Here is a 14,346-nt window from a genome sequence, read left to right on the forward strand (position 1 = left end):
GTTATGATACTTTGAATATCTCAATCGGACTTTTCTCTAAAAATTACCTTCTGTTGGGGATAGCACAAAACTTCGAGCGTTATCCGTAATATTCCTTTAATTTTCGACCATCACAATTGATAGTATGAACATGTCACGAAAAATCGGTTACAAGACGGTGAAAGATTTTGTGCAAACCAAACGATTAAAAGAAGAGTTTACAGCCGCAAGAGCTCGTCGATAAGAACACGCGTGAGAAGCTACAGTCCAAAAAACATGTGACCAAACTCTACCTCGTGTATATGTACCGAAACGTAACGCAACAAAAAAAAAAACACAAGAACAAAGGAAAACGTCACGGACTAAGTTTAACTAAACACCTTCTCTTCACACGATTTCCTGACAAACTGCGAAACTCGAGTCTCGTGAATTATGTCCTTCTTATTTGCATGAACCTAAGTGCCCCAAGCAAAATGATAATTAAGAAAAAAAAACAAACAAACAAACAAACAAAGAAAAACTGGTTATGACGAATCTGGGTTTATTGTTTATAAACCTGTCAAAACTTTCCGACGCCACGCTCAACCTCGTTTTCAGGCACTTGGAAGTAAGGCCATTATTTGTTAAAGAGGTTTCGTAAGTCTAAGCTTCTCATCAAGGTAATGGGCGTTCACGGACTCTTAAGTTTCGTCGAAAAAATCGAACAGCTTTGGGAAACGATCGAACTACGGCGAGACACAAAGCTGGTCATAGATGGATCAGCTTTATACAAGTCTCTATACGCAGATAGTTGCCTCGATCGACGCTGCGGAGGGCAATATAAGGAATTCTATGACATAATAATCAATTTCTTTAACGCTCTAAAATCTGTGGGAGTAGAGTCATTCGTAGTCCTGGATGGCGCAACCAATGACAACAAATTAGAAACCCACAAAAAGAGGTCAGAAGAGAGAATAAAGAAAGCTTATTTTCTCGCAAAAAAACCAGCAGAAGAAATTAAGGATGTCTTCGTGTGCCCGCTTTTGTTGAATTTTGTGTTTGTGCAAGCGCTCAGGGATCTTAACGTGAAATTTGCTGTCTCTGACCGGTAAGTTGAAAATAAGTAGGATAAAGGTAACATATAATCAGAGTTATCACAGTTTGCACACATTAATTTTGAAGACACGTCATGAACAGATGTTATACAAGGCAACCATGAAAGTTGTTTATATCACTTGCTGAGATTCATCGTAAAAAACTTAGAAAAAAAACAACGTAGTTCAAGCAAGCTAAAATTACGAAAGAGAGAAAGTCAGATTTTTATTCTGCCTCTGATTTTGGTCGTAATTAAAGATCATGACGTTTTTCGAAGATACTCTATCCCCTAAAAGATTGAAGTAGAACTTTCGTTCATGCTATTTGAAATTTGTAATTTGAGTCGAAACAATTTTCGTTTCCGGCATATTCGATTTTGTCCTCATTTAAATCAATAGCACTCATGCGAGTCGGAGAAAGAAAGGGTAGCATGCTGTCCATTTCCTCATTCGAAGGTAATTATTTTTGCTGTTGAACGGTCATTCGTAAAGGTGTGATGTGAAAAGGAGGCGACGCTATTTCTTCACAAAAAACCAACGATTATTTGCTTATTATAATGACCATGTGGTTTAATGAATAATTTCACGGGTGACGAGGCCAAATCTTAAAGTAAAATTCAACCTTCTTGTCTTTTGTTAGTGAAGCGGATGCTGAAATAGCTTATTTGGCCAATTATTTCCAATGTCCTGTTCTAAGCAACGACAGCGACTTCTGCATCTTTGATGTTATTCGTGGTTTTATTCCAATCTCCTCTTTCAAGTGGCACAGCCTTCCTTTGAAAGCTCGCATTTTCCATCGCGCAAAACTGGCAGAGTATTTTGGAATTCGGACGGAATTGCTTGCTCTTTTTGCCTCTTTAGTGGGAAATGATTACGCAACCTTGGCGCTACTAAGGCCATTCCACCAGAGTTTGCCGGGAAAATCTGGAAAAACAGAAGAAAAGTTCCGAGCCATCATCAATCTTATTTTACAAGCACCTGCATCAGAGGAAGAGGCGGTCGAATTTGTATTGCAACATGTTTACAGAAAAATGAATTAAGAGGACCTGTCAAGACTTCTCTCCAGGTGTATACGATCAAAGAGAGTCTTTTGGTAGGATATTTTTTACGCAACGATGTCTCAAGCCTTCTGAAAACTCAAAACGACCAAGAAATCGAAGAGTGGGTTTTGAGCTGGTTCCGCGATGGAAGGTTTCCCACCCGTTGTATGAGCTGCTTGGTGTCGGGGGAAGTCTTGCTTAATTTTCAAGTGGAAAATTCTCAAGAAATGTCGACGAATCGCTGCTTTCAGCCTCTGAGAGAATTCACGTATGGAATTTTAGCCAGTGCCCCATTGGAAGGCGGGAAGAGAACGACGGTTGAAGAATGGGACAGAGAGGGTTTTCAGGTCAAGTCTTCAAGTATCTCACCCGCCGACGGTGAAAACATACCATGTACCATGTTTGCGTGAGATACCAAGACTCGATCGGAATAAAAGGTTAGCGATGTACTTAGACACGCTTTATTCTAACACAACTAAAATCAAGTCATTGCCAGAGGAGCTTAAGTTAGTTGGAGCATCACTTCGGTTTCTGTGTAGAAAAGCAAACCCAAAATTGGAGCCCAGTCATCGGGACGCCATACTCTGCGGTTGTGTTAAACTGGAGGACGGCTCATGGGAAGAATATTTAGAAAATCCCAAAGACCAACCCCTTGATGTGCAAGCGGCACACAGCTTTTCTCAGTGGCAGTGTGTTTTGAGAGACGCCATCCATCTAAACCGTGTTTTGCGAGAGCCCGTTCCGACACCATACATTCGCAATATTTTCAATGGACAACTGGTGCATAACCTACAGAGGAAATTGGCAAGAGGTAATATATTTTATTTGTATCAGATAAAGAAGGCCCGAAAGTGTTTTTTTATGTGGCACAGCATGCTGGAAGCGATTCTAACATGAAAAAAGTGTGGGGAAAATGGGTAAGGAGGTTTCGCCTCCGTGATTGCAAATTCGCACCCTACCAGTTCGCCTGAACTACGAAATGGTTAAGAAATGGTTAACGTGCGCTGTGCAGACGTCGAGCTATAGATGCCCGCGGGAGGTCACTAAGGCTAGAGTCGCAACAACACTGAGACTTTCAAACATCTTTTGTTTCGTGTAGATAAAAAAACCCAAAACAAACGGACGTCAGCATGCTACTCACGGGTTAGTGGATCAAGTGTATTAGTGAATCAGAGCACGCGGTTTTTTTTTTTTTTTTAAAGCTATGTTATAAAACTGGTAAAATCCGGGCGCACATATTTTAGTATATACACACTCAGTGATCTTGGCGTTTCAAGCAATCTGATTGGTTCGCTATCTCGGGCTAATCAACTATATACACCTCCGAGCGAGTGGATAATGTGAAAAACAAAATAGCGGCCGTAAACTCAGCTCGCGTTTCGCTAAAGTTTCACAAGCAGAAATTACCTTTAAATGGCTTCCTGTTAATTTTGTCGAGATCACTTCGTGTGTATATACTAAAACAATTATTTTTTGCAATCTCGGTGAATAGTGGCTTTCAGGAATATTTAGCCACTATTCACCTCGATTTCAAAGAATAATTGTTAAATTTTTGATGACCCTCATGCCCTTGGTCGTTTTGTTGATTACCTGTAATCATTTTTATCTTTGCTTTTCGCTCTTTAATTCTTTAAATCCCGTTTGGCTATTGTGGGAATGGCCACTGCACCAATACGATAACACATGGCAAACGTTTCTAGTGTAAAGGCCCGTTTAAACGGTTTCAACATTTGACCAACATGCGTTCAACAAAAGTTGAACGCATGCTGGGCAAATGTTGCACGCAAAAACAAAGCTGTTCGGAGGCCTTTCAAAGGCCTCACAAAGGCCTTACAAAGGAAAAATTGAATCGATGTTGAACGAAAGTTTCAGAAACCGATTTAAATTTGATTCAACACGCTTTCAACAAGCTTTCGACATTTTTTACGATTTCAGCAATGTTGGACCATCTGTTTAAACGTACCGAACATTTGTTTCAACAAAGTGTTGAATGCACGTTGAAACAAATGTTGAAACCGTTTAAACGGGCCTTAACGTATACACGTGTCCTCTTCTCCATAACGTTTGTTCTTGTCTTATTCACATTGCGTTTTGAAGGGGTAATAATCATATATTTACCTCTTCAAAGAACTGTGGTGAGCAAGGGCGTAGCCAGGGGGGGTCCTGGGTGTCCCTGACTCCCACTTGGTAGGCCTTCTTTAGAGCAAACAACCTACAATATTCAGCTGGCGAAAACGCCATGACAATATCTTGGCCGTAAAAGCCATTGTTGAAAAGCCCACTTTTTAATTTCTTTTTTTTTGTAAAGTATTTTCGTCAACGGCTCTTGCATTTAGTTAATATGTGCTTTCATGCCACGATAATACGACTGAGCCCGCTGATACAAGCGGGAGAACAGCGGTGATGGTGAGTAGCCTCTGTGATCCCCCCTTTGAAAAATCCTGGTTACGCCCCTGGTGAGACCTGACTCCAACATGTGGCGGCTTGTGAAGTTTCCCGAGGAAATGCCCCGCGCAATCCCAGTCTAGAGATGTTTTTTCATGAACGTTATTATTTGCTAGAGCATAGTATATGTTTCATTTATGTTCTCGGTTCCCTGATAAAATGCAATGGAGCAGAAAACAGGTTAAATTCAATATTTTGCCTCTCTCATCCAGGTTTTTTGCCAAGATCCTTGATTCAAACTCCAAGTCGTTCTCGGTAAGAGGAGCTTTACAGAGCGATTACTGCCAACCAGGACGAAGAAGGTAAGAGGAAGGATTGTCCTTATAGTTTAATGTAAACTTTTCTTGATGCTGCGTTTAAGTTGACATTAAGGCCGATATCAAGAAAAGGTATCAGTATTGTTTTCTCGTCCTGTTCTTAAAGTTCTTGAAGAATGGTTACAGTTTACTTTCACAAACTCCATTTCATAGTCAAAGACAAAACATAAACCGTTCCCTTGCAGAAGAAGTTGCTGCCGGGATGCAGAGGTTACAAGTACAGGCATCAAGAGACTAAGGCTATCAGTGCCAAAAAGGGGAAGCCTGACAGCACCGTCACCCTCCCCGAACTCGAGAAAAGCATCGGCAGTTTCTTCCGTATGGATTAAATTTTACTTGAAAGATTATGCTTAGTTTTAATTGAGTAGTTCCACTTTAAGTGACCAGTAAATACAGGTGGAGGACAAAACAAAACAAGGCGTTGGGACCAATTCAAAGTTGACCGCAACCGCTTTGTAGAAGTGAAAATTACAGTGATTAATTAAGGGGATACAAATTCGGGACTTTCACAATCGACCGCTTAATAAAGGGTGATCGCCTAATACGGTACTGCTAAATACAGGTTCGATCACATTTTTTGAATTACTGTATAACTTTGTTTTGCCACAAACTATTACTCCGCTCTGAGTAAAATGTCCACGTTCCTCTGTGCAAAACAAACTCGATGATGGTATGATAGACAATTATTAACCTCGGTTATTATAAATATTGTAGTTTGCCCTTTCTCACGCTTCAATTTTGGATAAACTCGACATTACGAGCCTAAAATTTGAATAAATTTGTCAATGTTAGCAGTTCAAGTTGACCACTTAATTCTTACTAATAAATGCAGACTTAACCAGTTCCAAGGCTGTCTTGCAAATTAGACGTCCAACATCATCGAGACTTCGCGGTCGCGGAGCCCGCATAAAGCCCCGGTGCGGCACAGCGCACATGGCAATAAGTATGTTGTTTGTTGTTACATAAAATGTCTCTCCGACTGACTGTATTTCTTCCCTCCCTTGAGCTCGTCAACCCCCTCCCCCAACTCCCTCTCAAATTTAGCAGTTTTCGTTCAGACACCCACACTTTTCAGATACATATACGTTTATTTCACGGATAGAGTTAAAAATTAACTTTATACAGAAAAGTAATAATTATACTTTCGACACATGACTGACCATGGGAAAGTATAAGCAGCATTCTAAAAGTTTCCCACAGTTTGGAGTACTCTGGCTTCTCTCGAATGCACCCATATCAGAAAGAATCAAGACCTTTTTCTGAGTTGTAGGAAACATATTCATCGTTGTTGTACTTCTGCACCTCTGTAATCAAAGCTTTGTACTGCTGAAGGACAATGTCACAAGAGTCTGGGGACTCCAGCTTTTTAGATATCAGCTGTTGAAGTAAACCAGAACATTTTGAGATTGAAGAATCTGGATTCTTGGCCACGTATTTAGGATCCATACATGTAAGTTGCCAAACTATTGCATACTGCAAAGGACAGCGTTCCATAATCTTGCTTGTTAGTTTGGAACTTAAACGCCTGCAGTGGGCTCGCCTTTTTCTTCGCTTGAGCCTCTTGTAAAAGAGTTTTGCAAACAAAGCCAACGTCCACTTTCTTTGGCGATAGTATATTTTGCTTGCTAAGGACATCGATTTTGCAAAGTTTGGCAGCAGTTGTAGCTTCATCAAGGTCAGACTTTCTTGATGAACTTCCCCAAAAGTGTCCAAAAAATTGTGTATAATTCTTCTGCCATGAAAGAAGTATAGGCTCCTCTGACTGAAATTTCTTTAAGAAAGGTGTGAGAACTCTGGCAATGGTTATAAAGAACTGAAGTTTGGTTGTACTGAGAGGGTCCATAACATGTTCTTTGAGGTTCTGGAATGATCGAACAACTGGAATTTTAGTCTTAGGCCCTGACTGGGTAAGGTAACATACTTCTCAATGTGAGGCCAAACTGAAAGTGCTCTTTCGACCACAGGAACATCCTCCAACCATCTAGTTCCACAGAAACTAAGTGACCATGTGCTGCTTCCTGTGAGGGTTTCATATTCTTCTCTTCTAGCTGGAGAGTCTGAGAACATGTAATACAGTGATCGTAACAGACTGTCGAGTTTCCAGCCAGTTGCTGTTACTCCTTACTTGAAGGCACCATGTACTACATGCAAACCACATGAACCAACATTGATTAAGTGTGGGAGATCTGGATCAGTTAGTGCTCTGTCGGAACAAAAGCTATCGAGAACCTTCCACTTCGTACATGGCCCATCCATGGAAACTTGATTAAGATTGGCCAGATTTAGTTTGATTAACGCCTCATTGAATTTCTGAAGTATGTCATGCAGCTGCTCTTGTGTGGCCAAGAAATTGGGAATTCAGATATCTAGATGAAACCTTGTTCTTCTCCTTATCTCAGAATCGTACAATAATGTCCATCTGCTCCTTCTAAAGAATCTTATTCAATGATTCATCAAATGAAATCACAAACTCTACACCTGGAATTTGTAGTTTTTACAGGAGTTTCTCTTGAAAATAAGGGGCAAGACCACAGTTAATTAGATAAGAACACTTTTTCTTTCCAAATTGAAATTGCTTTGCTATCTGACTGTCTGGGAACATCTTGGCAAATAGTTTGTCTGTACCAGCACTGCTGTTAGAAGAATAGTGCGCCACTGGTGTTTTTATGGCCCAAAGGACTTCTGCTGATAGCACATTTTTCTTCGAGAAATAGCTTGAAATTTGGCTGGATGAGGGCTGGTTTCTTGGGGGTTCCCTGGGAGGTGGAGGTACAGTAAGATTCTCCAAACTAGGACTGGAATTGCTGAACTCGGGGCTGTCACTCTTTCTTGTGAAGGTCTCTTGTATATCGACTGACCTGTCCTCCTTTGGTGAGCTAGGAACAAAAAAGGTACGCAACCCAGTTGCTGTCTTTTTAGATTCAGATTTCACTGCAATGTTCGTCTAGTGTTTCTTTCCTCGTGCATGGCTCAGTAATGCTTGTTTCCCCATGTAACCGAGCTGAAAGTTAGTTGCACATACTTTACAGCGTGCTTTATCCTTATAAATGGACCTTGCAATCTAGCTAGAAAAGTGTGGATCGTTCAACCAGTTCTCATTAAGCATTGTCTTCTTTAAACTCATACTGGTGCACTGACAAACGCCAACGTAGCCCTACCTTTAAGACTTACTTCAAACTTACGGGTGACCTAAAAATGGCCGACGGAAAACACAGGTTCCCAAGCTTCTTCCGGTATCTCTTTCTTCCCACAAAAAGCACTGACCAAAAACACTGCATTTGAACGCAAGCCTGAGGTCCAACGGCGCCCGGGTCAGAGGCTGATTTGGCTTCGGGCGACTGAAAGAATATCGCCGGTCGCTGGGCCAGGCACTCTTGTACTGAAGTTCAGTTCTTTAGCAAAGAAATCATAAATATGCGACACGCTGCTATCAGTTCATTGCTTTAAAACACATATCGAAGATAGCACTGACACAAAATACGGTCGCTTGTTTACGCTCGCACGCTCGAATCTAAAGTTTCATTCCGTATGATTTAACAAATATGTAACATTATAATCTCTGAGAAAAGGCACGAAAATTCTAGAAATAAGTCGCATTTTCCCGAAATAATGCCTCAGTTTTTCATTTGGAAGTTTTCATCATTTATCTTAGAGTTTCTAATGTTTTCGAAAGCGCGGTGCACGAAATGTCATTAGCACAGAGTTAAGCGGGCTTTGACGGTTTGTTTTATTTCCGTGGCGTGCACAAATCGAAAATAAAATGGCCAAGGCTAAAGACAAGCAAGGAACGATTTACGAAATTTCTCGGAATAGCATAGTTCTATTGTTCTATGCATAGTTCTATGATACACTTCTCCATCACTTTTAACCTTTCTATCCGATTTGCTACACTCGATCGACTACTTCACAAACCTTTGTGGAACTCTCAAAAACAAAATTCCCTGACTTTTCCCTGACCTTGAAATTTTTTGTTTTTCTCTGACTTTTCTTTGACCGTGGCAACCCTGTAATAAGACAGTTATGGAACACTGGGACACGGACAAAGTGAAGGATCGACAGTCGCGAGATCTCTCGTGGGAAACGCGCTTCATAGATTCTTTGTCCACTCTTGCACGACTCGTATCAAGCCTTCAACGATTGAAGAAGTATACAAGATAATGTTAAAGACATACCCCTGCTCCTTCGTTTTCGTTTCCGTGTTCAAAGACTCCGTTTTTGTGTCGACGTATGGCACAGTTAAAGATGATTCAGATGATTCTGTGATAGGAAAAAACAAACGAAAACAATAATCAATAAAACTACGTAACGAAAATAAAGTGAGATAAGCTTCCATCTTTGGACAAAGAGGATGGAATATCTGCACAAGCCCACCTCTTACTTAAACGGCACCTGATGAAATGATTTTGCAACCCATGTATTTTTTTTTAAGTGGTTAAGAGGTCATCAGTCTACATAAAGGCCGGATGTAATTGATGAATATAAAAAACACCAACGTTTAATGGCACAACCTGGAGTGACTAATAGGGATGGGCCGATACCGATACCAACTATTCGATACCAGCGATACCGAGGTGGGATCGAAAAATATCGATACTAGCGAAGTGTATCGGTTCTTTCGATACTACACGTGACCTACCGCGCTTTAAATCTCCTGAGACTACCCGCCGACAAGCAGCCTAAAAGACTCCGAGCTTGAGATCGTGCTTGTGTACATTTGTGTGCAATGTAGGATTGCGTGCCGCGGTGTACCGGTCAAAGTGGCGGTTTCTTCCATTCCCTAGTACAACATTACCCTGTGAAATAGGACTCTGTTTTATTGACTGTTAATGTAAAGCCACTCAGTACAACGGCAACAAAATCACAACTCACAACAATCCAGGCATTACAGGAACATGTCTGGAGTAACAAAAATGAGGCGCAAACTATGCCTGCTTACTAAAGAAAAACCTCGAGCGAGGAAAGCACTGAGAAAGGTTGAATAGTTCTATAGCATGGCACCCTGTATGGTCCTGTATACCTGGAAGTCTCTGATGTATCGAGTATTGAAGCGCAGGATCCATAGTAAGTCGGGCACCCGTGGTTAGGCCTTTATAGATTATGCTAGTAAAAGTAGCATATTATGCTAGTAGCATTGCCTTTTTGGGAGCGAAATTTTGCTAAAATTATGCTTTTTCTTCCAAATTATGCCCCTTTATTAAAATTATGCTCTTTGAAAAAATTGCATGTTAAGTCCAAAAAAATTCATTTTTAATTAGAGGCCGTTGGTCTACAAAAAAGAAACGCAACAAATCCACAGTACTCTGATGTAGCTTATCTACGATTATTTTATATGAGAGGTATTGGGACCAACATGGCCTACAATGTGACTTCCGGTTCCGGTGCACCCAGACCCGGGCTCAGACCGTTTCAGACGCCGCTCAGTGATTCACAGTGAACTACAAATGCTACTACTTGAACTAAAACTTAGAAAATTGAATAATGTCACCAAGTGCTTGGGAGTAGAGATGAAAAATGATCAAATTGTAGCATCAAAAATGATCTGATAATTATCAAAATATGCAAATTATGCTAGCATTGCTACTTGGCGGGAATTTTGCCAGTTTTTTCAAATGATGCCAAAAATTTATGCTAGCATCATCTAAAAAGGCCTACCCGCGGTTGGCTATTATCAGTGACCAGCGCAGTGACTGATAACCATGGTTACAAGAGAAAGTTGCAGATTGCTTAATATTATTAGCAAGTAGAGAGAATTTACCATTGCGGTCTTCTTCATAACCTCGGGAAAATTAAAAATGAGTCCCAATAAATTAGATTTCTGTCATGTTTGACAGTCTTGTTGATGCTACAATAGAGACCTGAACAGAAAACTGTGCGAGAGTGTCTCGTTTAGTCGCTCTGATCACGTGACTTACTATATATTTCAATGAGGTCATAGTATCGATATCGAAGAAAAAAGTAAATATCGTACTCGGTATCGTATCGATTCGAAAAGGCCGTATCGGCCCATCCTTAGTGACTAAGATAAGTACCTGAGGGGTAGAATAATCAGACATTTTGCACTTAAACCTTAAGCATTAAACCAAAAGATTTCTACTTTCAGAATAAATAAAATTTCTGCACAGAAAGATCACCAGAAGAAAAAAAAGTGACTAGGAGATGCAGATTTAGTATCAAATAATCATAGTTAACTGTATAGAGAACAGTCAAGAGAATTGATGACCGGATCTTAAGAGTGAAAGAGTTAAGACAAATGAGAAATGACAATTATCTAGAGTCAATTGCAAGGAAAGTGGTCCACCAGTCTAACAGACCTTGCTTTTAGGACACAACTATTGTTAACCCATAGGAGACCTTTGGAAGACTTACCATGAGTCTGGACTAAAAAGGCACTTCAATGGTGCTCTTTTATGTGCCTCAGGACTTTTTGTCCTGGGGTGCAGCATAATTGGATCATCTTTTGAACCTCCAGTTAAGCTCCAAACATAGCAGTTACCCTGAAAAACCAACAAAAAAGGCATTACTGATATGAATTGATAGACTACTGACTAAATTATTTGCGGGATGATTTTCTCAGAGAAAGAAAGACAAACTTGCTTTATCAAATGATTCCGAAGCACAGTGTTCATGATAACCACTCTGTGGTAAATTTATCAAAATGAAAATAATTATGTAAATGTTTATTACCTGATCATTGACAGTAGCTATGTAGGATGCTTCTCGATCAATGCTGATCGACAAGATGGAGGCATCTTGTTCAGGAATCTACACCACAGAAACAAACCTAACTTTAAGACAACTCACTCACTGAAATTTAACAATGTAAACCTCTACACTCCACAAAAAATTACCATTTAGTAATCACTAGGTTTGTCATGAAAATATTTGGGACACTAACCTAAAAGAAAAACAAAAAAAATAAAAGAACATTGCTGGCACAAACTCCTTACCAACTGCTCATTGTGATCTGTCTTAAGATCCCACATGTGAATTGCACCACTTTGATCCCCAATGATAAGCTCACCCTACAATTATGATAAATTGCACACTTAAAGTTATTCATGATTTATAATATCAAATACAATGTTACAGCTAAGTTTTTTTCTCTCTCTCTCTCTCTTTTTTTTTTAAGGAATTCTCAAATAAACCAACCTGTAAATCACAACTCAAAACTTATTTTATTGATTGAGGATACAACAAAAAGTGCTCAATATCACTGTGTCTTTATCATACTTCATCCAACTTAATGACAGGTTATCATGGTGTGTTCTTTTATTTCTTTCCTCAAAGTTTAGTTACCTGATTTGGATGACGGCAAACACAGTTTACTGGAGCATTCACTTGAAACACTCTTTGACACTGTAAATTATGAGACCTGAGATACTACAAAAAACAAATGGAAGGTTCTGGTTGAAGCCATTACTCAAAGTAAATTTAAGCTAGAGTTTATCTAATTCTTAATAATTTTTACATTAATGCAAAAAAGGATCTTCATTGACCAATATTCAGCTGTGCTGATACTTTGTGCAGTCTATGTCCAGACATACCTCAAGTCCCATATTCTGGCAGAACAGTCTTCCCTTCCAGTGAACATCCACTTACCATCCTCATGAAACCCCATGGCAGTCACATTCTTGGATACACCATCATAATTCACAACCTTACACAGAATCGAGATTAAGAACTAATGAGAAACACCAGGAAATCTCCTTTCCCATCCTAAAGAGGGCCACTTACAATTCCTTGGGTTAGGAATCTCGAAAATTTATGTTCAAATGAAATTATAAACCTGTTAACTGGTAGTAAGAATTGGGAATGTCCTTTGAAAAGTCAGCTTGAGGTTAAGTCTAACCCTCAAAATGTGACAGAAGGTGAAAAAGTTTGAAGAACTGATGCATCCTTCAAACTTTGATACAAAGTTTAATCAAGCACAGATTGAATTATAATTATTAACAGCTAGAATCCCTTAATGAGTATGGAATATTTAATGAATGATAACATTTCTGGGGACAACAGCTGATTCAAGGTTAAGTGTAAATCAACCATAAATATTCAATTGGTAAAAGAACATTAACATGGCCGAAAAAATTTGATATGGACCCACCAAAAAAGGAGTATAGAGCCTATTATTTTTCACCAGTGTAAAATATCCATACCTTGTCATTTAGGGCAGATACTGACCTGTGGTTATAAAGCTTTGAAGTCATAGGCACTTTTAGTTGAAAATTTCAACATCAGCCAGTACAACAATAAAGTGAGTATAGTTGCAATCTGCGACAAAATTCACCACCATAAAATGCCCACATAGCCACAATTCAGTGCTCACAGTACAATCACAAAAGAAAACAATAATGTAACATTTCTCTGTGAGAGAGGGGATAAAATAAGAGGTATTTAAGATAGAATCTTGTAATCAGTCCTGATGTGGGTTGTATGTTGTCAACTAGGATTTCTATTGTAAAAATCAATTTTGTTTTAAGCAGGAAAGAAGAGGAAAATATTAATCCACATTATGGAGGCATTTCTCATGTTTTTTTTGCAGCACCAAAACACAAAGAATTGGCTACTTACAATATGTAGTCATGTCTGACTTCCTTAGTTACCACATTACTTAACCCTTACATTATCAGAAGTGATTAACGTGTAACTTCTCCCTATAATACCCATACATTCTCCAGCAAATAGGTGATGAGAATACTCAGACTCAGGTGTTATCTTGATCAAATATTAAATTATCTTTAAAATTTTATATGGAAATATGCTGCAGCTAGAGAGGAGAGGTAACAATAAAGCCTTGGGAGTTAAATATTTAAAGCTTCTGTCATCTTGAACTCAAGTTTGTGTCTCGTAGAATTGAGTCCATGTTTTAATGAAGATAATTTCAAGATATGTTGCGAGCCTCTCCACCTTATTTGTGTGTGTATATTCTCAAGCTTTTCAGGTCCTCAGGTTTCGTTTCCTTCGATAAACACCGTGCAAGTGTGATGTTTTTTCTTCGTAATTTGCAGCAAGCTAAACTTTACAAATGCAAAGGATACCGAGTTTGGATGGTGAACAGTGCGATGACATATTCCACTATGAGCTTGCCAGAATTTAATAGCATGGTCATAACCTGCTGTGGCTAAAATAACCCGTTCACTTGAACCTTCTGTTTCAGCAGTCATCTTTTAGTTATCATCTGTTGGTTTGTTGTCGTTGATAAGGTAGAAATTTCATGCGAAACCCGGATAGCCCGAAGCTGGTTCAATCAGTAAGCTATCGGGTACTCCAGTTGTATTATTTGACATATCTTCATGGTTTTAAATAACCCACTGACTTAATGAAATTGGCTCAAGGTAATTTTTTCTTTCTTTCTACGGAGGGGCAAAATGTAGTTAATAACAAGACAATAGATAAGAAAAAAAAAAACTTCTGAATCACGCATTTTAACAGATTATCTACGCGGTCTTTCTTAAATCTATAGAGAAATGTTAAAGGAATATTCATTCCCATTAA

At 39.3% G+C, this 14,346-nt stretch overlaps 2 protein-coding genes across 13 annotated transcripts in view; one reads left to right on the plus strand and one right to left on the minus strand.

Annotated features, from left to right (window-relative positions):
* LOC111345279 (target of rapamycin complex subunit lst8-like) overlaps nt 1-14,346 on the minus strand; it is a 71,834-nt gene that overhangs the window by 2,325 nt on the left and 55,163 nt on the right. Inside the window, exons 4-12 of one of the 12 annotated variants that reach the window (XM_088735306.1) lie at nt 12,399-12,511; nt 12,151-12,226; nt 11,802-11,876; nt 11,539-11,616; nt 11,221-11,348; nt 9,491-9,647; nt 9,027-9,111; nt 8,026-8,246; nt 5,923-7,730 (exon numbers count right to left, since the gene is read on the minus strand). In XM_088735306.1, the coding sequence (XP_088591432.1) occupies nt 9,632-9,647; nt 11,221-11,348; nt 11,539-11,616; nt 11,802-11,876; nt 12,151-12,226; nt 12,399-12,511 (486 nt within the window). In that variant the 3' untranslated portion in view covers nt 5,923-7,730; nt 8,026-8,246; nt 9,027-9,111; nt 9,491-9,631. Of the gene's footprint in view, nt 1-2,741; nt 2,882-5,922; nt 8,247-9,026; nt 9,112-9,490; nt 9,648-11,220; nt 11,349-11,538; nt 11,691-11,801; nt 11,877-12,150; nt 12,227-12,398; nt 12,512-13,007; nt 14,210-14,346 lie in introns of those variants that run through there. The other 11 variants (XM_088735305.1, XM_088735313.1, XM_088735307.1 and 8 more) reach the window with 11 other exon arrangements.
* LOC111319741 (single-strand DNA endonuclease ASTE1) lies at nt 168-5,654 on the plus strand. The gene is given in 6 exon segments (XM_088735324.1): nt 168-1,066; nt 1,693-2,077; nt 2,080-2,475; nt 2,477-2,903; nt 4,750-4,839; nt 5,040-5,654. Coding segments are annotated over 5 exon segments (1,680 nt in total). The 5' UTR covers nt 168-641; the 3' UTR covers nt 4,797-4,839; nt 5,040-5,654.

Source organism: Stylophora pistillata, chromosome 10 (genome assembly GCF_964205215.1).
Source record: "Stylophora pistillata chromosome 10, jaStyPist1.2, whole genome shotgun sequence".
Taxonomy (NCBI): Eukaryota; Metazoa; Cnidaria; class Anthozoa; order Scleractinia; family Pocilloporidae; genus Stylophora; species Stylophora pistillata.